The sequence below is a fragment of the Panthera pardus genome, unplaced genomic scaffold (genome assembly GCF_024362965.1).
Source record: "Panthera pardus isolate Hobbes unplaced genomic scaffold, ASM2436296v1 HiC_scaffold_19, whole genome shotgun sequence".
NCBI lineage: Eukaryota > Metazoa > Chordata > Mammalia > Carnivora > Felidae > Panthera > Panthera pardus.
The window spans coordinates 21608925-21631621 of NW_026526754.1; the positions used below are offsets into that span (position 1 = coordinate 21608925).

At 61.8% G+C, this 22697-nt stretch overlaps 3 protein-coding genes across 5 annotated transcripts in view; 2 read left to right on the forward strand and 1 right to left on the reverse strand.

The window, feature by feature from the left end:
* Positions 1–5289, forward strand: part of DNAAF1 (dynein axonemal assembly factor 1) — a 22960-nt gene extending 17671 nt beyond the window's left edge. For 2 of the 3 annotated variants that reach the window (XM_019413047.2, XM_019413050.2), the window contains 4 exons: positions 735–844; positions 2069–2125; positions 2981–3347; positions 4346–4498. In XM_019413047.2, the coding sequence (XP_019268592.2) occupies positions 735–844; positions 2069–2125; positions 2981–3347; positions 4346–4440 (629 nt within the window). In that variant the 3' untranslated portion in view covers positions 4441–4498. Of the gene's footprint in view, positions 1–734; positions 845–2068; positions 2126–2980; positions 3348–4345; positions 4499–5168 lie in introns of those variants that run through there. The other variant, XM_019413048.2, reaches the window with a different exon arrangement.
* TAF1C (TATA-box binding protein associated factor, RNA polymerase I subunit C) lies at positions 4948–13731 on the reverse strand. The gene is given in 16 exon segments (XM_053906707.1): positions 4948–5882; positions 5884–6458; positions 6554–6691; positions 6767–6941; positions 7749–7892; positions 8062–8197; positions 8322–8393; positions 8475–8592; positions 8684–8800; positions 8940–9178; positions 9812–9885; positions 9976–10065; positions 10137–10234; positions 10406–10487; positions 11395–11533; positions 13578–13731. Coding segments are annotated over 15 exon segments (2595 nt in total). The 5' UTR covers position 11533; positions 13578–13731; the 3' UTR covers positions 4948–5483.
* Positions 13732–15707: 1976 nt separating this feature from the next.
* Positions 15708–21414, forward strand: ADAD2 (adenosine deaminase domain containing 2). Its single transcript, XM_053906818.1, has 11 exons — positions 15708–16009; positions 16118–16261; positions 18880–19020; positions 19337–19384; positions 19478–19603; positions 19696–19846; positions 19941–20108; positions 20239–20468; positions 20583–20811; positions 21068–21188; positions 21274–21414. Exons 1-11 carry the CDS (start codon positions 15799–15801, stop codon positions 21376–21378), a joined length of 1674 nt encoding a protein of 557 aa, XP_053762793.1. The 5' UTR covers positions 15708–15798; the 3' UTR covers positions 21379–21414.
* The last annotated feature ends 1283 nt before the right edge of the window (positions 21415–22697 follow it).

Here is a 22697-nt window from a genome sequence, read left to right on the forward strand (position 1 = left end):
CTGCTGATGTCGACTGCCTGCAGCCATGAGACTCAAGAGCAAGCAGAGGATGGGACCACGGACAGGGCCTGGGGGCCACGGATAGGGCCTGGGGGCCACGGATAGGGCCTGGGGAGCCACAGATAGGGCCTGGGGGCCACGGATAGGGCCTGGGGGACCAGGGATAGGGCCTAGGGGGCCACGGATAGGGCCTGGGGGCCACGGATAGGGCCTGGGGGACCACAGATAGGGCCTGGGGGACCTGGGAGAGTAGGAGCCTCGAGGAGGAAGAGGAACCCATCCCCACTCCACGGTCCCCGGCAACCCCACGTTATTAGCAGGCACCCCTGACACTCGTGCTGTGACCGGGGACAGGCAGTCCCAGTGGGTGGTGGGCTCAGCCCCTCCTGGGCAGGGCCGGGTCCCTGGACTCTCGAGCTTGCCTCCCCCGCATCTCCCCAGTCGGCCTTTCTCTCCTTGATAAATCTCTGGCCCCAACAGGGCCTCCTCCCAGGCGCCTGCGTATTCTGCGCCGCTCACCGGCTGGTACGGTTATCTTGCCGGAGTCGCTGCCGAGTTCCAGCAAGAGGGAGGCTTTTTCCTCTCCCCTCTGCTTTAGACAGAGCCCCGTCCTCGTCTGGGGGTTCTCGCGGCTTCCGTCCCAGGGGCTGGCCTCCCCCTCTTTTTGGGCTTGTCAGCCCAACCACCGCGCGTGCAACTAGCCCCAAGGTTAATAACTCTGTGCTTGTTCTTAGACTCGCCCCCCCAGACTGCGGCCACCGAGGGTGCGTTAGGCACGGGACTTGATGGAGAGGAAGACTTGGGAACCACCAAATCGGAGGCAAAGGAGAAGCTCTTCATCGATGTACGTAGAGAGCTGCATCTGGAGAGAAGTGTCCTCTTGACCGTTGCTATTAGATCACATCCAAACCTTCAAAACCCTCACGCCCCAAAGCGCGCTCTGCGGCCGACAGGCCTGACATTCCCAAGCTGGCTAGGATTCACTCCGGACCTCGTGACCAGACCCGCCTTCTAACACGACCTCCCCGGCGGTTCGTACACGGGCACGGTCGAGATTGAGCCGGGCTGGCCTAGAGGTTTCCCCGGGAGGTACACTGCAAAGCAATCCCGTCCCGCTAGCTTCATGCAGAATTGTGGAGAACGTGACATTTATCACGGGAGCCTCTACTCCTCCGAGGACGGCTGTCCAGCCAGCGGCGAATGCCATCGTCCTGGCCCGTGGCCGCTCCGGCTTCCTGACCGAGGGCCCGTTTGGCCTTGAGAACACCCCTTCTCCCAGACGTTCCGTTTGGGGACCGGTCGTAAATGCTCTGGCCCGCAGGAACGGGAAGCATGGGAATTCACACATTTTGTCACAATCCCTAGGAAGTGTGTTTGGGGGGTGGGGGGCGGGCCAAGGGGTGGGGCGGCATTTCTCACCCCTTTATTTCCATGCCCACCAGACAGCCTCTCTGGGCACGAGCGGGCCCCTTTAGCTTAAACCCATGCGCACAGCTACGCCTGCCCCTGCCTCCTTCCTGGCAAACCTCACGACTGCACGCGAGTCAGTAAGAGTTAAGCGGCGCGGTCCACGTCCAGAGTGGGTCTCTAGTTTTCCGAGCCTATGGATGCTAAGGAACAAAACAGGATTAATTGGAGAACCCGCTGTATATGGGAAGATGGCTAATACTTCTGGTTCTAACTCTTCCTGGCACTGGTCTCAAAGGCGTGTGTATTGACTGAACCTTCCAAAACTCTGCGAGGTGGCAGGTGCCATCATCATCCCCACTGTACAGAGGAAGGGAGTGAGGAACCGGTGCACTCGTGGTGCACTGGGTTCGGGCCCCGTCACTTTCCCCAGACGAAGGGGCCGTGTCTCTAAAGCCACAGAGAAGCGGGGCGAGAGGTAGCCATTCCCGCAGACCTCGGTCACTGTCATCGCTGCGGTCTGGGTTCCCGACGCGTGTGTGAGAGCGTGCACGGTGGCCCGTCGGGTCCTTCCTCAGTTCTCCGGGCCACGGGCCGCGCGCACGCCTCTGCCGCCCCTGCGTGCGCGTCGCCTGGTGACGGGGACTCTCTGCTCTTCTAGGACCTGCCCGACTTGGAGGACGAGGACGCCGGCAAGCCTCTGGACGGCCAGGACGAGGTCATCAGCCCCGCCTTCCCGCACGAACCTCGTGTCACATCACCCCAGTCTTGTCACTTACGGGGCACGGCCCCTTGGCGCGAGTCAGGCGCTCCTGTGCCACGGCACCGCGCCCTCGGCCGTCCCTCACCAAAGGAAGGGCGGCTGCCACCGTCGCCCGCTTCTGTGAGGTCCTCCCGAGGGCACATCGTGTCACGACGTCCAGTACCTGCTTCTCGTACATAATTACCTGACCACGCGTCTCTGTCCTTCTCGGGTACCGTACGCTCGCTTTCGGGACGTCTGTCCTACAGCGACACTCCGACGGGGAAGGCGAGCGTCCAGGGCAGGATGGGTTCCCCCAGGTGGACCGGAGCCGCCTCCCTCCGGCATCACCGGGGCCCGAGAGAGAGGAACGCGTGAGACACCGTCTCCGTCCAGGAGCTCATCACGGAGGAAGGAAACACACACGAGACCACAGTCCCCGTGGGGGCCTCGTCCCCAGGGGGCCACATCGGGTGGAGCGTATGGCAGCCCGAGGCCGAGGCTCAGAGCGGAGCCCATCTGGAGCCCCGGGAGGGCTGGCGTGGCAGGCACAGGGCGGGCGAGGCGAGCATGGCCGCACAGCGACAGGAGGTGCAGAGGACCGCGGCCCTGCCGGGGAGCTCGGCTCCGCCCCGGGGGCTCCGGACGGCTGGCCGAGGGCATCCGTCCTGACGCCCGACTGCCCGAGGGCACGGTGCTGGGCTCCCGCACGCCTTTCTTGTGCGTGACGACAGTATTTTATGACCAGTGAGAGAGCAGAATCAGCGCCGGGCATTTGACCGTGACCACCGTGAAAGCAGAAACGTTCACACGTCTTTTCTCTCTCAACAGGTGTGCGCTCCAAAGGTGACAGCCATCTCGAGCTCGAGTGACGACAGTGACCTTGAGCTGGACTACTCCTCACTCCCAGAGCTGGAAAACATCCCAGATACCCTTTCAAACATATTCGCAATCCCCAAGGACACCTCGAGGAAGGCTGAGACGCCCTTTACAGGCATATTGAAAGCGGCAACAGCAAAGAGGGTCTTTGAAACCCCAAGTCTTAGGGACGCTAAGTCCCCACACCCACTGATTCAAGAGCTCCACGACGAGGGACCCTCAGGCCAACCACCAACGCCCCCAACCTGCCGAAGGGACACCGCACCGCCCCCTTCCAGTGAGGACGGGGACAGCGGCCTACTGTCAGCCTCTCCCCCAGGTAACGCCACCCTACGAGGCTCGATGGTGGGGACACGACCCGCTTGCCCCAGACCCAGGGAGGGCGGCTGGCGGGCTGGAGAGGGCCGATCACAACAGACCACGGAGACCACTGTAGATCATGTCCGTGTATGGCCCTGACGTTGCTACTCGCTGGCCTGGGCGGACGGCTGCAGAGCTGACACGCTCCTGGGCAGGCAAGCGGGCGTCTCCGGGGGCCTGGGGAGCCCCTGTCTGTCGTTCCCCGCCCCCGCCCCCCGCCCGATCCTCGGCCTCTCCAGACCCAGGCTTCCGAGGGTGGGCGGGGTCTGGGGACACCAGAGTTGGGAGCGCGGGACAAGATGAGGGCGACCCCTGGCCGGAGAGTGGCGTCCTCCGCGCGGACGAGTGGCGTAGTGCCGGCAGGGAAGGGAGGTTCGGCAGGCAGGGGGCGGCCGGCTGGGGGGGGGGCACGTGAAGTCACAGACCAACACATCAGCCTGGCCTGGCGCCGGGGGCCCACACACGTGGCCGGGGAAACGCACGTTTGGGGAAGCGGGTAACAGGCAAACGGGGTGGGTCCAAGTAGTTCAGGAACTGTCGCCGGCTCTCTGTCGAGCCCAGACGATTCCTGCTCTCACCCAACACTAGCTGGTAACCAGATTTCTTCCTTTTCTCCTTAAGTTCACTCATTCATTTCGAGACGGAAAGAGAGACAGAGAGAGCGCGCGTGCACACACGCACAAGAGCAGGGGAGGGGCAGAGAGAGGGAGGGAGAACCCCAAGCAGGCTCCGCACTGTCAGTGCCGAGCCTGGTCCGGGACCTGAACTCACAAAACGTGCGATCACGACCTGAGCCAAAACCAGGAGCCGGTTGCTTAACCGACTGAGGGCCCCAGGCGCCCCTGCCAGGCTCCCTTCCCGACACCAGCTCACGTGGTTGCCTCAAGGCCCACGCGCAGGAAGACGTGGGGGTTGACCACGTCTCCAGAGAACACAGTTACCCTCTCTCCCGACTAGGAAACATCGCCGAGAAGAACGGGCCACGGCTGGAGACGGAGCTCGCAGAGCCCGAGGCGGGAGGCCGCGAGGACACTGAATTTGGCTCGGACTGAACCCCAAGGTGATCCTTCCGCCCCTAGACTGACGGGGACGGTGAGCCTGTGACCAGGGCCCCCCGTGGGCGCAGCCCCCCTTGGCCGGGCTCCCCTTGCTTCCAAAGAGCAGCCCTTGCTGAGGGCGCCGGGTGCCCAGCTCCCCCCATGCTGGCACCCCCCCCCCAAGTGCGGACGGCGCTGCAGTCCCACTCAAAGCACAACGTGTCGCCCCCCTCCGCCCCCCCATCCTCCACGGTGTGAACTGTGTAACCACGCACGTCTCCCACGAGCATTACAGACACGCCAGGACCCACCGAGTCAGGGCGTTATTTAATATCTGTGCGAGTCGTGTGCGCCTCTTTCCCTCAGGTGCCCCGAGGAAAAGGACCAGTCTTCTCCTCACGTGTGATAAGAAATCTGGGTGACGTTCTGGGGGCCCCTTTTCCCCCCAGGACAGCAGGATCTTTCACTGAGCCACATGCTTCGGAGGACGTCAATTCACCCATTACACGTCAAAAGCCACGCAAAGGGACGCTGCCGGGCTCGGGCTCAGCGGCCGAGTTTATTCAATCCCTAAACGCGGGACCGAGTGTCTCCCCCTAGAGAACATTAGATCCTGGTCGAAACTGCTCAACAAACACCAACTAACCAGCACCAGCAGTCTCCCTGAGCACGGCGAGGCACCCGCACCGTGACCCCAATGTTGACGGGGCCCCTGCTTTTAAGCACAACACCGTCCCCTGCAGGGAACGAATCCCGACAACACGGACCTTCAGGCCTCTGCACGGGTCGACGAGACCACCGGGGCCTTTGCAACGTGCGGTCGGGAAGGATCTTCGAGCAAAAGCATAAACGGGGAGAAACGACTATTTTGCTGTCCCCAGTGGCTCTGACTTGGCTCCCGATCATTTCTGGGGTATTTCCTGCAATCCCGTGACCTCCAGGAAGCAGAAAGGTCCGCCCCCTGGAGACTGTTCTCTCCACTTCCTGGGCTCCAGCCTGGAAGGGGCAGCTGTCGGAGAAGAAGGGCTCTCGGGGTGGGGGAGCAGCTTCCCGGGGCCTCAGAAGCCCATGCGGGGCTTCCTCCTCCTCGGCTGAGAGCCCGAGGGGACAGGCGCCTGCTGCCTGGAGGGGGTGGCCCGGCCGCTGGAGGTCTGGGAAGAGGGCACGGCGGCACCTCCCAGCGTGTGCCTTCGGAGCGGCCGCTCCGCTGAGCCACCCTGGAGGGGCTGCTGCCCGGAGAGGGTGGCCCGGACGCTGGAGGCCTGGGACAGGGGTGAGGAGACGCCTCCTGGGGGGTCCCCACGGAGCGGTAGCCTGGCCATGTAGTCCCGGAGCGTCTGCTGCCTCTCCGAGGGGACACCCCGAGCCCACGGCTCCTGGGTCAGCTCCTGGGAGGGCGGGGTCACCGGTGGTTGAGGCCCGGCCTCAGGGGACGTCCGGTCTGGGCTGCGGGGGGGGGCTGGTGGCGTCCGAGAGGTCCAGGCGGCCACTGAGTGAGGAGAAGGTGCTGGACAGCTGAGTCCGGCGCTTGGGCCGCTTGGGCCGGTTCCCGGGCCCCGAGCTCCCGCCCTGCTGGCTCTCCCACCAGGCGGCCGCCCGGCCTTCCCAGGCTGCCTCCAAACGCGCACTGAGCTCGTCCTCGGGGCCTGGCTCGGGGGCAGGGGGTGGCTCCGCAGAGGGGACGGCGCCCAGGTCCCTCCGCAGCAGGAGTCGCCCTTCGGCCATGGCCGCGCGGAGAGCCTCCGGCACCTTCTGTTCCGTCTGCCGCGGTTCCACGCAGCCTAGCACACGGCGGTGGGAGAAGGTGGGTGCTGCCCACACGGGGGGAGGCAGGGGTACCTCCAGCAGGGCCTTCAGCCACCGGCCGCAGCGGGCGGTGGCCTGGGGAGTCCAGGAAGCCACGGGGGCGCCGGAGGCGGGCCCGGGGTCCGCCTGGAGGCGGAGGCGCTGGTGGAAGACATCCCCAGCCGCGGAAAGCTGGAAGAGGACCAGGACCGGCGCGGAGGCAGAGGGCAGGAGGGCGGCAGCCAGACCTGGAGATGGGAGTGACGGTGACGCCGGGGCCGGGGGGGGGGGGGGGGGGGGGGTGCAGTCCCCCACCCCCACTCGTTCCCCTGCCCCAGCGCACCTAGGGTTGGCGCTCTCAGACGCTCCTGCAGCCGCCACTGACTCTTGGGCTCCAGCAGGGGGAACGCGGAGAGGGAGTCGCTGCCGGAGGGGAGAGACTGGGGGGGGCCCGCCAGCCGGGGCGCGGAGGCCCCCGTTCCTGGAGGAAGGACGGGGAGCTGAGGGGCCGCCCATGATCCTGCGCCCCTGCCCCCGGCCCCGCCCGGCCCCTCACCTGCGAGCTGCAGCAGCCGCAGGTGCCCGCCCTGGCCCCCCAGCAGCAGCGGCTGTGCGTGCCCGGGCTGGGGCGGGGGCAGCAGCTGGGCAAACAGGGGGGCGGAGGGGAGGTCGTGATTCCACTTCAGCAGGGGCACCAAGGGGAGGCGCTCATCCACCAGGTAGAGCGAGAACTGGGGGCGACGAGAAACAGAGAGACCCAGGGCTGTGACTGAGTATGTGATCGGGGGCGGGGGGGGGGGGGAACACGACCAAGGGTACAGGACCAGACTGCAGGGGCATCCGATGGGGGTGAATGTGGGAGAGGCTGCGACCAAGGGGCACTGCGACCGAGGGGATGCGACCAGACCCAGGGGGCCACGGGTGACTGCCCATGACCGAAGGGGGCACACGACTGAGGCGGGAGAGAAGTGTTTGATGAGACGGGTAGCTCTGTGTCCCCCGTGTATCCCGGCTCTCAAGATGAGCCGAGGCCCCAGAGCTGACCCAGCGCTGTGGCTGCCCTGCCCGCCTCTCCCCCCACCCCCGGCTAGTGTCACAGGGGAGGCATTTCCCGGGTGTGTCAGTCACCCCGAGCGCCACACAGGGACAGGCTCTCAGGAGAGGCGCAGAGGAGTCTTGTCACATAGGAACCCACTGGGCCCTCCCCGAACCCCGCCCGAGCCTGGAACCTACACTCGACACACACCTACTAACACCCCAAGACTCCTGGGGGATGCGGGGGGCGGGCCCTCGGGGGAATCTCAGACGCCCTGTGACACCCCACGCCTTTCTTCCCTCAGCTGGGCCATCCCTGGGGCTGCCTTAAAGCTCTGCTCAGATGTGTCCTCCCCGCGGGGAGGTCCCACCCACCGGTCAGCACATTTCAGGGGCTCATCAACTCATCGGAAGAGTCTCCGGGGTGTCGTCTCTGTGATTCCTGTTTTGACGATCGTCTCTGGGACGGCGTAAGGGGGGGGAGGAGGGAAGGGACCGCTCACCTGGGTCAGGATGAGATGGAACGTGGGGCACAGGGGCTCGGGGCCGCACCCCCCCAGGTACCGGGTCAGCAGGATGCGCTCCCCTTTCTGGCACGCTGCTTCTGCCCCGCCACGAAAGAGCAGCAGACCACACCCGGGTGGGCCCTGGGGGAAGAACCCAGGTCAGCTCCCCCGCGCAGCCGGGGGCCGCGGCAAGACCCCTGACAGTCCCCCCCACCAGTGGCCCTCTGGGGAAGCCCCCTCCCCGGCCCTGCCCTCCCCCATGTATCCGCTCTGTCCCTCTGCTGTGCCGGTGCCGGTCCCCTCCCCTCACCTGAGTGTCGATAATTTTCACTCCAGTGCGGTCACCCACAGTCAGCACCCGGGGATGGGCCGTGAAGTCTGCCCAGCGCCAGGGAGAGGGGTCCCGGAACACAAGGGTCTCGGGGTCCTTGTAAATTTGCTGCAGCCTTGGGGAGACGGGCCAGCCGTGGGCGGGGAGACGGGGGCTGATGGGGGGGTGGGTACCGGGGTGACACGGCCCGGGGTCCAGGACACGCCGGGGTAGAGGACTGCCACAGGAAGGGGACATACCCATCCTGGGGGGTCCACAGACAGACGGCTCCCGAACGGCTGCAGACAGCCAGCTCCCCAGGCAGGTGAGGGCTGCGGGGCACAACTGGGGTCAGCTGACCTCCCCTTTCCCACGCCCGCCCCCTCGCAGAGCAGCCCGTCTGAGCCCCTCACCTGAGGCTGATCCCTGTGGCCCCCTTCCCGATCTGCAGCACCCGGAGGGGGGCGGGGCACCCCTGCTTACTGACCTTCCACAGGGCACAGTGGTAGTCAGACCGGACAGCCAGCAGGGCTGAGGGGTGGAGAGGGTCGGGGTCAGAGTCAGGCAGCAGGCCGGTAGTGAGGGGGAAAGGACGGAGGAAGGGGGTGTCCCAGGGACTCACCTTCCCCTTGCACGGTGTGGGTCACCACCTGCCGGACAGGCCCTCGGAGCTGGATGTGGCCAGGGTCGCCGAGGGCCTGGGGGTCACCACCTGGGGCCACGCTGACCTCTTGGAAATCTGGGCCTCTCGCTAAGGACAAGTGTGTGAGCTCTGGTCACCGCGAGCCCCCGACATCCTGCCCTGAGACCAGGCCGGGGGCATCTCTCGCCCCACGGGGAGCCGCCTCCACGCCCTCTGGCCCGGCGGGAAAGGATACGGAGCTTGTCCAGGGCGCCTCCCGCAGGGTAGACCAACTGTCCCACCTGGGGCGTCCTTCCGGGCACCCAGGCCAACGCGCCCCCGGTAAACGCGTCGTCCAGGAGGAGCCGCTCCCACCGCGTGGCCAGCTCCTCATGCAGCAGCTCTCCCAGCAGGCCGGCCACAGACGTGCCCAGGACAGGGCCCCCGAGGATGGAGAACCGGCGCTGTCGGAAGCTGAGGGAAGCCCAGGGACACCTGGGGACAAAAGAAGGGCAGAAGGGTGAGGCTGCGGCAGTGGCAGTGACAGAGAGGAAGACTAGGTTCCATCCCAAGGGAGGCCAGGCCAGTAGGTGCGGTTTCCATCGACCCAGAATCTCTTCCTTTGGGAAACGACCCTATTCCTGCCGCCCCCCCCCGCCCCGCCCCGCACGCTGCAAGGGTGGTCACATGTCACCTCTGGCTACAGTGATTGCCTCATAGAGAAGCAAGACGCACAAACCAGGCCAACCACCCCCTTCCCAGAACTTCTGCTGGTGCCCCAGGAAAGATGCCGGGTTTCTTCCTCGAAATCAAAAGCTCTCTCACTGCCACTTAGAAACAGTTCGTCTAGGATAAGCCAAGCAAAGCCAAGTGGATGAGAAAAAAAAAGAGACAGAGCCTTATTAACGTTACTTGAGCACCCAGATGCAGCCATGCCTGCGGTCCGTGAACCAAATTCTCTCTTCCACTTCCAGTTGTGTGTGGACTATGGCTCATGACTGCACGGGGCAGGGGAAACGACCGTGACAGAAACCTACGACCGTGCCCTGGCTCCTTCCACCCAACCCCCCCCTCCCCCCCCCCGCCAGCTAGGCCTACTGAGCCCGGCCTTTCTCACTAGCCACTTGCCCCCAGGGCTGGTGTCCACCGAGGTCCTGGAGCAGACTCTTCACACTGACCACTGTCTTCTTCTTAGAATGGCTCTGTGTGGAAAGGCCTTGTCAAGCTCGCACAGCCGATGTTACCCCAAGAAGCGGGGAAGCCTCTCTCCTGGTGGGACCGGGGTTACTCACCCGTGCTCCCTCTAGTTTGAAATTCTCCAGCATCAGCTTCCCCAGGGGCGCAAAGGCTATGTCCCCGTGGTCCCACAGGAAGCGGCTGAGCTGCAGGAGAGGAGGCCAGGTCACTAAGCACAGCCCTGGCACACGACACTGGCCACCGTGCGCCTACCCACCTGTTCCGTCACATCCAGCACGGCCCGGGGCTTTCTTCGGAACGGGATACCTCCCCGGAAAAGCAGGTCCCGGGCGGTCACCCCAGGGTCCCAGGGATCTGAGGGAACAGTGAGGCTGGGGAAGGGGTTCGTCTCGGGAACCAGAAAGGGCCCAGAAGTGGAGCCGGGTGTCCCAGATGACCGGAGGGAAGGCCTTTGGGTGGGGGGGTGGGGGACAGAAGTGACATGGGAGCAGCTTGGGAGGGAGCCCCAAGGACCAAGATCCTTACCGGGACCAGGAGGCAGCAAGGGAAGGGGCCCGGGGGTCTCTGGCTCCCAGAGCGGGGCTGCGGCCGTGCACGACACCCCATTCTGAGGAAACACAAGCCCGACAACAACACGGTGAGCACGGTCCCAGGCGCTGGCATGTGTCATTTATTAACTCACGGGTATAACGGTCCCCGTCGCTTTACTGGTGAAGAAATGGAGACACAGGGAGCCTGGCCCCAGGACACAGCTAGCCAAGAAAAAGGCCAGGAGCCTGGGGCCAATCTGCGCTTCTGACCCACAGCCGCGCTGGCTCTCAAAGAAGGAGCCCCCGTGCCACTACCGGTGTCCCGAGTGCCGCCTGACTCTCGCTTCTGCTCGGGACACCACACGCTTACTTACTTGGGGAGCCCACAGGCCCGCCCGCCTGGCATAATCCTTAGGCAGCCTGTCTCCGAGTGGGAGCCAGATGGCTCGGGCTTCCAGGCAAAGAGCCTTGTCCTTCCTGTCCCAGAGGCCTCTCCTTCCCTTCCTCCTCATCCCTTCCCACGCACCCCTGCCCCGCCCCCCTTCATCCCCACTGTGCTGGTTCAGAGCCCTTATCACACTCAGTAATGATTTTATCCTTTCCCCACTGGTCTGTTCTCACTCAGCCGAACCCTTAGTCCCAGAGGCAGGGGGTGTATGTGACTTACTCACGCTGGATTCTCAGGGCCTAAAAAGGTACCCGGCGCCCTGGAGGGGCTCATCAGTGAGCATCTGCCGGGCAAATGTGGGAAAAACTGAGCGGGGCGGGGGGGACGAGCGAGGCGACAGCTCCTGCTCAGGAAACCCTCTGGGGAGAGTAGGGCGTCCTCCGTAACCCCAAGGCGAGGTTCTGCGTGGCAGATTTGTGTCTTGGCAGATTTGCACTAATGCAAAGCCACCCTGCATCCTGACGGTGGCTGTGAATGCTGGAAAAGGAGGGGGGCAGTGGAGGGGCTGCTGCCGGGGCTCTCCCCGCTATCCTCACCTGGGAGTTCTGGGCCAGGGGCTCAGGCAGGGTGAGCGCGTCTCTCCAGCTGCACATGAAAGACAGGTCAGGGGTGTTACTCACGCCAAGGGGGCCGGTCCTAAACAACGTGGGTGGGAGCGAGCCGGGGAAGTCCATCCTGGAAAACAAGAACCACGCGTCGAGAGCTTTCTCAGAGACTTGAATCTGACAGCGCCCTGCGGGGTTCCCGGGAGAGTAAAGAGTCCCCCGAAAGGACTGTTACTTTATTTCGGGAGGTGGATAATGAAGAAAAATCACATGTAGCCTCCCGCCAGATGTTAGTAAGGGCTATATTACAACCAACCAACCAACCAACCAACCAACCATGAGGGAGGTGATGGCAGCCCGAGAAAGCCTCACTCAGATGGTGGCATTTGCCACAGCCTGAACATGATGAGGAACAGAACCACGCAGACAATTGGGATGAGGGCTCCTGGCCGAATGAACAACATGTGCAAAAGTCCTGGGGCAGGAAAGTGTGAGAAACAACTAGGGAGGCCACAGAATAAACGAGGAGCACGGGAGGGGATGAAGTCAGACAGGTGGCCAGGGGTCAGCTTGTACCATAGCTGTCACGTGTCACAACCACACATTTGCAGGCTACACACCCTACATCCCAGGCTACGCTCCCAAGACCAACTCAAGTTCACCCAAAGCCAAGGAGTCTTCTTCATCTGTCTTCCCACTGTCAGGTACAGTACCTTGCAGAAAATGCAACTGTGTGTTGATTAACAATAAATTTATGCCTTGGGGTGCCTGCGTGGCTCAGTCAGTTGGGCGTCCGACTGCGGATCAGGTCATGATCTCGTGGTTAGTGAGTTTGAGCCCCGCATCGGGCTTGGTGCTGACAGCTCGGAGCCTGGAGCCTGCTTCAGATTCTGTGCCTCCCTCTCTCTCTGCCCCTTCCCCGCTAGCGCTCCTCTGTCTCTCAAAAATGAATAATAAAAAAAACCATTAAAAAATTAAATAATAGTAAATTTATGTCTAAAGAATAAAAGTTATAAAAAATAGATTTACGTCAAAGGGCTCTGCCAGATACAAACTGTCCCTTGGAACTGCCACTGCGTTTTACGGGTTTATTCTGTAATCCCCCTACACCCCTGCATCTCATGCAAAACACCTGTCACGCAGAAGCGCCGATAAACGCTTCTCGAATGAATGAATATGTGTTTCTCATGGCACATCAGCCTCACTCTAGGTAGTCTTGCCAGACTGTGAGCTCTCCCAGGGCAGGGTTCCCGGGGCTGGCTGCTGCCGTCCTCCTCGTTCCCACAACAGAACAGGTGAGGGCAGTGGCGGGAATCAAAGAAGGGCTCAGTGAACCCTTGTGCAAAACACTGGCTTCCCCGGGACCTTCTGTCCTGAAGGCAGTTAGGGAGTACCCATGCCTCCCAGAGGGGGCTGCATCCCTGATAAACCAGCGTGGGCACGTCTCCAAACACATCTCCAGCTCGCGTCTAGCTCATCTCTTGTGCCTGGGCTCCAAGAACACTGACCTCCTTAGGGATTTCTTCGCCGTACTGCCTTTCACTGCACACCCATCTCTCCGCTGAGAATCAACATCAGCATCCTTCCCAACCACCTACAAAATCCTGCGCAGGTTCTCTACCCCCCACACCCTGCACTTTCTCCAGAGCACGCACTGCGATGTATGACTAGATATTTACAGATGCAGCTATTTGATTCAAAACTGCTCCAACAGCCCCCATGGGGAAGGGACTTCACTTCTTCCCAGGGCCTCGGTATACGCTCCACAGTAGCGATTCGTGCACATAAATTGAAAGAACAAATCCAGAAATGAACGACGAGAAAGGATCCAAACAGCCTCAAACAAACCCAGGCAGGCAGAGGGCGCTGGTGGAGCCCACGAGCTCGGAAAAGCCCCCCGGACGAGGCAGCCTCATTTCCCGCCCTCACCTCCGACCGGCAGAGGCCCCGCGGGAACCGCTGTGTGCCGGACGGCTGCTGCCACGCGTTGCATTTGTGGGATCCTCACCGCACCCCGAGGCAGGAGCTGCCAGCCCCCTGTGCGGCGGCTGGGGAACTTGTCCCCAAAGCCACACGGCGTGGAGCCCGCGGACTCGCGCACAGACCAAGCCGGAGCTCCGCTCGCAGCCCGGAGACTCCCCTCGCCCCGCCGTCCGGGCGGCGCGCGCACTTACGTGGCCCGGGCTCCGCTGTGCTCGTCGGCGACCTGGACCTCCGCGGGGCACCTGCCTAAGCCGCGCGCCACAAGGGAGCCCGCAAACTACCCCCCGACTCCAGCGCCCGAGATGGAACGGCACCACCACGGGTATTAACGGTCTTCCGGGCCGGGCCGGAAGTGCTCCCTTGAAGGCAGGAAGTCCCGCCTCCCAGCCTGGCCTGCGCGGCCGCCGCGGAGCGCCACCTCCCGGGTGGAGGGAGAATGGTCATGGAGGCGGCACCTCGGACAGTAGAAGTATATACCGTCCCCTCGGGTCCGTGTAATGAAGGCCAGTTTGATGCGGATTCGAATCCCATCTCTGCAGGCTTGCTGTTCAGTATTAAATTAATTCATTCAACAAACACTTCCTGAGTACGGAGCACTTACTATGAACCAAGCGCTGTATCAGTGAGTAGAAATCCAAAGAATTGTCCTCACATCTGATGTATAAAGCAGGCTTTATAACCAGCGATACAGGTACCCCTAGAGTGCATGAAACAATCCCAGTGGTCAAGCAAATATTAGCTCTAAGCATTGCTTCTCAAGTTCTAGCTTCCATGGCATCATTTGACCGGCGTGTAAAACAGTTACTGGGTGGGGTGGAACCCGATCATTTGCATTGCTAAATTCCCAGTGGATGCTGATTGCCCTTGTGTGTGTGTGGGGGGGGGGGGGGGGGGGGGTCACACTTTAAGAACTACCATGCAATCATAAATCTTACCATTATCTTAACCCAATAGCTCTCAAGCTTGAGCGTGCAACAGAATCCCCTGGAGGGCTTATCAAACCAGTTTGTTGGGCCCCACTCCCAGAGTTTCTGGTTCAGTAGGTCTGGGATGTGATTCGAGAACTTGCATTTCTAATGAATTCCCAGGTGATGCTGATCCAGGCACCACACTTTGAGAACCATTATTTTTATTTTTTTTTAAATATTTTTTAAATGTTTATTTTGAGAGAGAGGGACAGAGTACAAGTAGGGGAGGGGCAGAGAGGGAGGGAGAGAGAGAATCCCAAGCAGGATCCACACGCAGTGTGGAACCCCACATGGGCTCTAACCCAGGACCCTGGGATCATGACCTGAGTTGAAATCAAGATTCAAATGCTTAACCGACTGAGCCACCCAGGATCCCTGAGAACGATTATTTTTAAAAGATCAATTTCTAAGGATCTGATTTCAGTCTAAGTGTCTGAGAACTTTTTCTCCAGTGCGCGTGAATCTTTCCTGCCCGTCTTCCCAGGTCAAACGTCCCTGGATCCACCAACTGTTCCTTCTTTGCCCCAGCATCCACGCTCCCTGGTTAGCACCGTCAGACCCAAAGGTGGCAATCAATAGCAGCAGCAGCAACGGCGACAGATCTTCCGGACTGTGAACCAAGTGGTCACATTTTCCTGTTCGCTGGCTCCCGTAAGACTCCGTTAAATTTGTGGCCCCTTAAAACAATTGCGTACTGCATCATAGACCGTGTGTAAATTGTCCTCATCCCTAACTTCATCTTGTTTTTGCTAGTTTTCCTTCATCCCTAGTCCCTTATCTACTGTCCGGTGGTAGTTTTACAAGCCAACTTAAAACCCCTTCGAGGAAAAAAAAAAAAAAAAAAAAAAAAAGCCGGGGGTGCCAAATGGTTAATTGTGGCTAGAGGCTTGGGGAAGGCCTCCAGTGAAGTTTTCCAAAGTAGATCCTTCAGATGCTGGGCAGCTGCTCTGATTGATAACACCTAAGGACTCACGCAAGCTTATTGGTTGGGGGCGGTCTGGTGTGATGAGTGTAGTTGGGGGCATCTTGGGGCGGGAGCAAGGGTGAGGCTGTGCATGCGCATCCCCAGGCCCCTTCCCTGGTCTTCACTTCCAGGACCACTCGGGGTTGGGAGAACACGTAACGGGAACCTCGCTCCCCTTCCTCCCCTCCAGACTCCTTGCTTGAAGTCCCCCCCCCACCGCCCAGGAAGGGCGAGATCGCTCAGCCGGGGCCCTGCATCCTGGCCGTTGAGATCCAGGAGGCTGGCCTTCCAATTGGCTGGGCAGGCTGTCCGACATAGCCCTGCAGGCTCTCATTGGCCAGCAGCGAGGTGGGGGCGGGGCTTGCCAGGCAAAGTCCGCCGAGCCCCGTGCTCCTCACGTGAAGCCGCGCCAACGCGCGTAAAAGGGCGCAGTCAGAGCGAGATTGGGTCAGCTGTCCCCTCGGGTCCCCGCGTTCAGCCATGGCTTCAACAGCCAGCGCCGCCCCAGGCACGGATGATGGCGGCCGCAGGAAGCCTCGCCTGGCGGCGTCGTTGCAAATCAACCCCAGGCCCAGCCCCTGGCAGCCCTCAGCCAGCCTGGGCCAAGACCCCTGGGAGCCTGCGGTCGCCCCCAGTGCGGAGAACGACGACGACAGGGACGGGCAGCCCCAGGCCTCGGCAGCACTGGACGGTGGGCCCAGGGCGGGGACCGGAGTCAGGGAGCTGGGGGCAGCCCGGGCACGGGAAGACTTGGGGGCACGGATGGGGAGATCCCCCAGGGTCTCTGTCCTGCCCGCAGGGCCCGCCGGGGACCTCCAGAAGGCGGCCGGACAGCTGGGCCTGCAGCTCAAGGACCCGCCGCCGGGCCAGGCCGTGGCCTTGCTCACGCAGTATGCAGCCAGTCTGGGCGTCTCCCTGGTCTTCCGAGAGGACCAGACGGCAGGTGAGGCCCCGAGGCCCGCGATCGCAGCGCTCCCTGGGTGGAGGAGGGACCGTGAGCTGGGCCTGAGCCTGGAGCCCGCCTGCTGGAGACCTGCTGTGAGCCCCCCCCCCCCAGACATCCAACTGGCGAGGTCTCAGCAAGTCGCCCTCTGAAAGTTCCGACAGGTTAAGGGATTTGGCCCAGGTCACCCAGCCTTTCTGTACTGTTTTTTTCTGAGGGCCAAGTCCATGCAATTGTAGTTGCCATGCCGACATTGTAGCTCCCAGAGTGACTTCTCAAGCCCAGTGTGATCATGGCAGCCCTGGATGGAGCTGTATTCCTTACCCTGTCCTTTCCTCTTCCTCAGTGTATCCCACCCCCCCCCCCCACCTCCGACACAGACACACAGAGCAGGACCCCAGGTCCCAAAACCAGGTTCCCTTATGCCAGAGCATTCCCAGTTTCTAAGGAGATGGTAAGAGAGTTATCTGTCCAGCTGTTGGGTGCGTTTGTACAACTGCCAAAGAGAACCCCAAGTGAATAGCCCAAAAGGTACCGTATTAAAAACGTACTTGGGTCTTCTTTTCATCATGGGTGGTAAGGCAGCAGGCGTGGAAATGACTGTCAAAGAGGAAGAAGTTCAGATCCGTAGGAAAAGGAGACAGACCTCGCCACATAGGGCCACAGGGGACAGGACCAGAACTGGTTGGGAGGCAGAAGAGGGGGAGAGAGAAACGCAGGGCCTTTGTTGGGGTTTTCTTGGGAAGGAATGGTTGAGTCAAGGTAGGTACGCTGGGTAAGCCTAGGATTGTGCAAAGCAAGGCACTGAGTAAGTTTTGGGCTTATGAGGGGATCCCTACTTGCCCAGTACCTGTCCGTGGGGTGATCTAGGGTTGGTGGCCGGGGTATGAGCTCTGGATTGGTTGGTTTCTGTGTCAGAGGTGCGTTTGCAGGGAAGTGGTTTGTCCTCTCTAGGAGTTAGCCAGTCCTAGGAGAGGCAGTCTCCAGGATCAAAGCCCCAAATTCAGAAGCATCAAGAATGCAGAAAATAAGAAGACAGGTTCAGCACAGACGATCATAGCTCACCTTCCTGGGTCCTGGGCCATGAGCCAGGCCCCTGTTGGAAGGGCTTCGGCCACATGAACTCATTGAGCGTTCACGACTACTCCTTAAGAGAGGCATGGTCTTGTCCCCACGTTACAGACGGGAAGGCTGAGGCCAGAGAGGCTGTAGCCGATTTGCACTGTGTGAACCACTGGGTTATATCGCCTCTCCCTTCTGCTTAGGATACCCCTGCCCCTTGTTTATGTGGGTGGGCGCTGTTTTTAGTTCTAGCTTTTATTTGGTAACATTGTAAGGAATAGTAAGGAAGAGCTCCTAGAAGCTCTTCACCGAGATCCAGTTAGCCTTTTCACCTTCGTTTTGTGGATGTCTCTCTCTCCCTCTCTTAATGTATCTATAAATACATTATCTTTTTTTCTGACCAAAGTTAGTTTACCCCTTGAATGCCTAAGTGTATTTCCTGAGAACAAGGACATTAGTTTACATAACGACGGCGAGTGATCAAATTCGGGAACGAGAACACTGATGTAATGTTGTAACCTAACGACCACTCACACCCGCGTTTTGCCGGTTGTCTCGGTAATAACCATTTTCGCACGCGGCGTGACCTGTCGTGGAGCTGCCACGTCTCTTCAGTCTCCTTTTATGTGAAACCACTCCCCGGCCCGTCTTTGTCTCCAGGAAAATTGATGTTTTTGGAGACTAAAGGCTGGTGGTTTCGTGGAAAGTCCTACCATTTGGGTTTATGTGTCTCCCCGGGACCGGGTTCAGGTTATGATTCTGGGCACGAGCGCACGTGGTAACCTCCTGTCCTTGGCTGCACCAAGGGGTGCACCGGGAGGCCTGTGCTCTGTCCCACCATGGGCACCGTTAGCTGGGGGGGGGAGGCCTGAGTGCAGGCGGGGTTGGGGGGGGGTCCGCCAGGTGTCTTCACTTGCCCCATTGTGGTCAATCTGGCCCCGGGAGCTTCTCCGATGCCAGGGCTCCTCCTGCACCCGCCAGGGGGCATTCCGGATGTCCTCCCACAGGGAGTGAATCTCTGCGCTAAGGCTCCCGCAACAGGAGTCCCGACCTCGGCTAGTCGCAGGCAGCCCGGTACTTGGAAACGGATTCCTCTCTTAAAGAAGGAAGACGTTTTAGCCAAGAAAGAGAAAGCGTGCTGCTGACCGAGGAGCAGAATCGGCGAGCAAATAAAACCATTTGATGCCGTGCGTGAACGCGGGGCTTTGAACACAAGCCCTTGGCCACGGTCCCCAGAACGAAATCCGTTCCTCGTGCAGGACTGCCGTGGATCCACACTGCACGTTTGGAGTGCCTTCAAACGTGTTGTATTTTGTGGTAGTCTTTTTAATATCGCTACTCATTTTTCACGTGTCATTATGTCGTTTGTAGTGAATGCCCCCCTCTTTTATTTTTCGTGGTTTTCTTTTGTGGCAAAATTGCCCGACGGCCAGTAGGTGGCAGTGAGGGTAGGGGTGGGGTGAGGAGGAAGCGGCTGAGGGGGGCCGTGGCTCAGGTGGGCCCCCTGGGGGATGGACCGTGGGCTCGCAGCTTCACCCCCCTCCCTCCTTCCTCAGACCCCTGCCTCCCCTTCTCCGCGTGCGCAGAGGTGGATGGCCTGCTCTGCCCCTCGGTCAAGGCCAGCAGCAAGCCGGAGGCCAGACAGCAGGCGGCGCTCTCCGCCCTCCGCTACATCCGGAGTCAGCTGGGGAGCCCAGGTGAGGGGGGCCGGTGACCCCAGTGGGGGCGTGTGCACGGTTGGGGTGTCGCAGAGACCATCTGGGCATCAGGACCTGGCCTGTGGGGAGCCGGGGAGCGGGATGTGAGCTGACCCCTGCCCTAATTCCTTTGAAGCCTGCCCCCCACCCTGGGGGTGCAGGGCCGGCCGGCCGGGGGCAGCCCAGGAATTTGGGGTTTCTGGAAGATGATCCGATCACACTCCCACCGATGGAACTTCTTGGCTTCCAGAAGGACAAAAAACCGGAGGGCAGGCGCTGGTACCCATGGCAACCTGCCCCCTTGTCTCTCTTCCAGAGTCCCCAGAGACCCCCAGCAGGCTTCCACTCGATCCTCTGAGTGTAGGTAGGTGGGCCCCCATTGACCCGGCCCCCGTGGTGAGGAGAGGGGCACAGCCTGCGGGGCCCCCACCTCCCCCCTCCCCCCCCCCACGTGCAGAGAACATCCTGACCCACGAGCAGCGCTGCGCGGCCGTGGTCAGCGCCGGCTTTGACCGTCTGGTGGACAAGACCTCCCCATACTGGGCCTGTAAGGGCACTGTGGCTGCGGTCATCCTGGAGAGAGGTAGGGCTTGCCCCGCCCCGCAGCCTGCAGCCCCCACCCCCCTCCTGGGCCCCCCGCCTTGGCTGGCACGTCTCCGCCCCCTCGCCTTACAGAGGTCCCCGGCGCCAGGGGCCACGCCAAGGAGGTCTACCAGCTGGTGGCGCTGGGTACGGGCAGCAGCAGCTGTGCCCGCCGGCTGCAGTTCTCGGGCCGGCAGCTCCACGACGGCCACGGGCTGGTGGTGGCCCGCCGGGCCCTGCGCAGGTGAGGGGTGGGCAGGGCAGGCACTCAGGGGCAGCCCCGGGACAGGACGCGGGGGCCCCACGGCCCCAGCTGCTTCGCCACCTGCCTCTCCCAGGTTCTTGTTCCGGCAGCTCCTGTTGGCGACACAGGGTGGCCCCAAGGGCAAGGAACGGTCGGTACTGGCCCCCCAGCCTGGGCCCGGGCCCCCCTTTGCCCTCAAGCCCCGGATCTTCCTGCACCTGTACATCAGCAACACCCCCAAGGGAGCTGCTCATGACATCTAGTATGTTGGGGGTCCGGGGTGGGGGGGGGGTCCCTCGGTCTGCCTGCATCGGGGAGGGCAGGATGGGGGGGCTAGGAGGACAGCCCTGACTCTCGCGTCCGGTGCCTGCGCTCCCCCTGCCCCCCTGCAGCCTCCCACCGTCCGCTGAGGGCAGCCTCCTGCACAGCCCGTCCTCCCGCATGCAGGCCCACATCTGCGGGGAGCTGAGGCCCGTGAGCTACGTAGCGCCCGCCCTGCACGACACCCACGTGGGCTGCCTCTCCACCAGCGACAAGCTGGCACGCTGGGTCGTGCTAGGGCTGGGTGGCGCCCTGCTCGCCCACTTCCTGCCTCCCCTCTACGCCACCAGCCTTGTCCTGGGTGAGGCCCCTGGTGGGGGAGGGGGCGGGGGGGGGAGCAGTGGTGAGGGTGGAAGGTGGGCTCGGGGTGGGGTGTGTGTGACTCAGACCTCGTTCCGTGCCTCTGTCCCCACAGCCGACCCCTGCCACGACCCCCCAACTCTGAGCAGGGCCATCCACACCCGGCCCAACCTAGACGGGGTCTTGGGGCCCTATGCCCGTACCACGCTGCACCTGTTTGCAGGGCCCCCTGTGGCCCCCTCGGATCCTACCCCCAGTGCCTGCCATGGCCTGAGCCTCAACTGGAGCCTGGGGGACACCGACGTTGAGGTTGTGGATGTGGCCACCGGGCGTGTGAAGGCCGAGTAAGAAAGGCCGATGGGCGGGCTGGTGGTGAGGGGTCCCTGTCTCCCTGCCCAAGGGGAGGGAGAGTATATCTGGTCCCCAGCTTGGTTGTAGTCCTAGCTCTGGGACCGTGGCCGGTGCTGCCATTACCCACCCTGTGACACCCGCGAACCCAAGATCACCAGGGGGAGAAAGGAGGTGGCAGGAGAGGCGTGGCGCGGGCCTGATAGTCTTTCTGCCATCTGGGATTTTCACACCTCCTCTCTCCAACTCCAGGACCTCCCTTGGGCCTCCCTCCCGCCTCTGCAAGGCAGCCTTTCTCCGGGCCTTCCGCCAGGCTGCCAGAGCTCTCGGGAAGTCCTGCCTCCTGGCCTTGAAGACCTACGAGGCAGCCAAGGTCAGCACCTTGCCACCCCTGTAGCCCCTCGGTCCCGCACCCCCAGCAGGCACGCGCCCCCCCCCACTCTCCTGTCCTGTCCTAGGCCGGACCCTACCAGGATGCTCGCAGGCAGCTGTCTCTCCTCCTGGACCAGCAGGGCCTGGGGGCTTGGCCCTCAAAACCACTCGTGGACAAATTCAGAGACTGAAACCGACCTGCTGAAGCAGACGAGGTCCCCGAGCCAAGCTGGACCCTGCTGTCTCTGGGGAAGGGTGGGGGGGGTGCACGGGGCGCTGGGGGGGATGCATGGGAGAAATTGGGGTTACAGGGAGGAGCCTACAGGGTGGGGGGTGGGGACTATGGCACACCGGGACTTAAATAAAAGTGCAGTTTCTGGGGGATTCTAGCTGTTGCTGGGTTTTTTTGGGGAGGAGGGGGTCACCTGCAGCCCTCTCGCTTCCAGATTTATGAGTGGGGCGGGGCCCCCTAGCAAGCAGAGAGGGCTTCCAAGGAGTTGGACAAGATGGAAAGTTTTTCTACAAGGAGGGGAAGAGCAAGAATGTTATTAGCAAAACAAAAAAACAAAAAAGGATTATCCCAGGCATGGAACTTTCTAGGGGCAGAAGCAAAGTGTCTTATCATTCGGATTACCTCCTCTTTCTTTGGGGGGTAGAGAGGACCCAGGTCGCAGACTCAGTGGCTCTGGTTGAAAAATTCCTGACTGACCAGTTAAGGCTACCTTTCTGGGGAGAGTGAAACTGCAGTGAGATTATGAATTAAACCCCAAACCCTGATGTGGGAACTCAGGCTAAGCGACTCCATATTGGGCCTGTGGTTTTTGTAAACACAGAGTCGGTTTATTGTGGTGCCAGCTGTGGCTCAGTCCTGCCTGCCAGCTCCAGGGGAGGCCGGGACTGGGGACCCTAAATCCCATGACTGGGGTCCTTCTAAGAGGAGACAGACACACAGAGGGAGGAGGCCGGGTGGACACGGACGCAGAGACGGCAGCGCTGGGACCACAAGCCAAGGAACGCCGAGGATGGCCAGCCGCTACCAGAACCGGGAGGGAGGCGCGGGCTGGTTTTGTCCCCAGAGTTTCCCGAAGGAACCAGCCCCTGCCGGCATCTTGACCTCCGACTTCCGGCCTCCAGAGCCGGGAGGGAATAACTGTCTAAGGCACCGAGGGTGGGGTACTTGTTATGGCAGCCCTGGGGAGCTGATGGAGGGGGTCGTGCAGAGCAGGGCTCCTTCGGTGCTGCCCCAGCTGTTCCGCCTGGGTGAATGGAGGGATTGCCTGGGCCTGCGGGCCTAGCAGGGCCTGGTGGGCGTTTTTCCTCGCTTTCCCTCCAGGGGGCCGCAGGGAGCCCGCGGAGGGGGGGCTCTCAGGTGCTCTGAGGGCCTCGGGAGGGAAGACCATCCTCGCACCTGCACGTGTCTGGACACCTGGGCACCCCGCCAGCCTGGACAGTGTCCACGGAACAGGTGCACGGGCCACTGGGACGTCTGGAGACCTGGGGCCAGGGATGG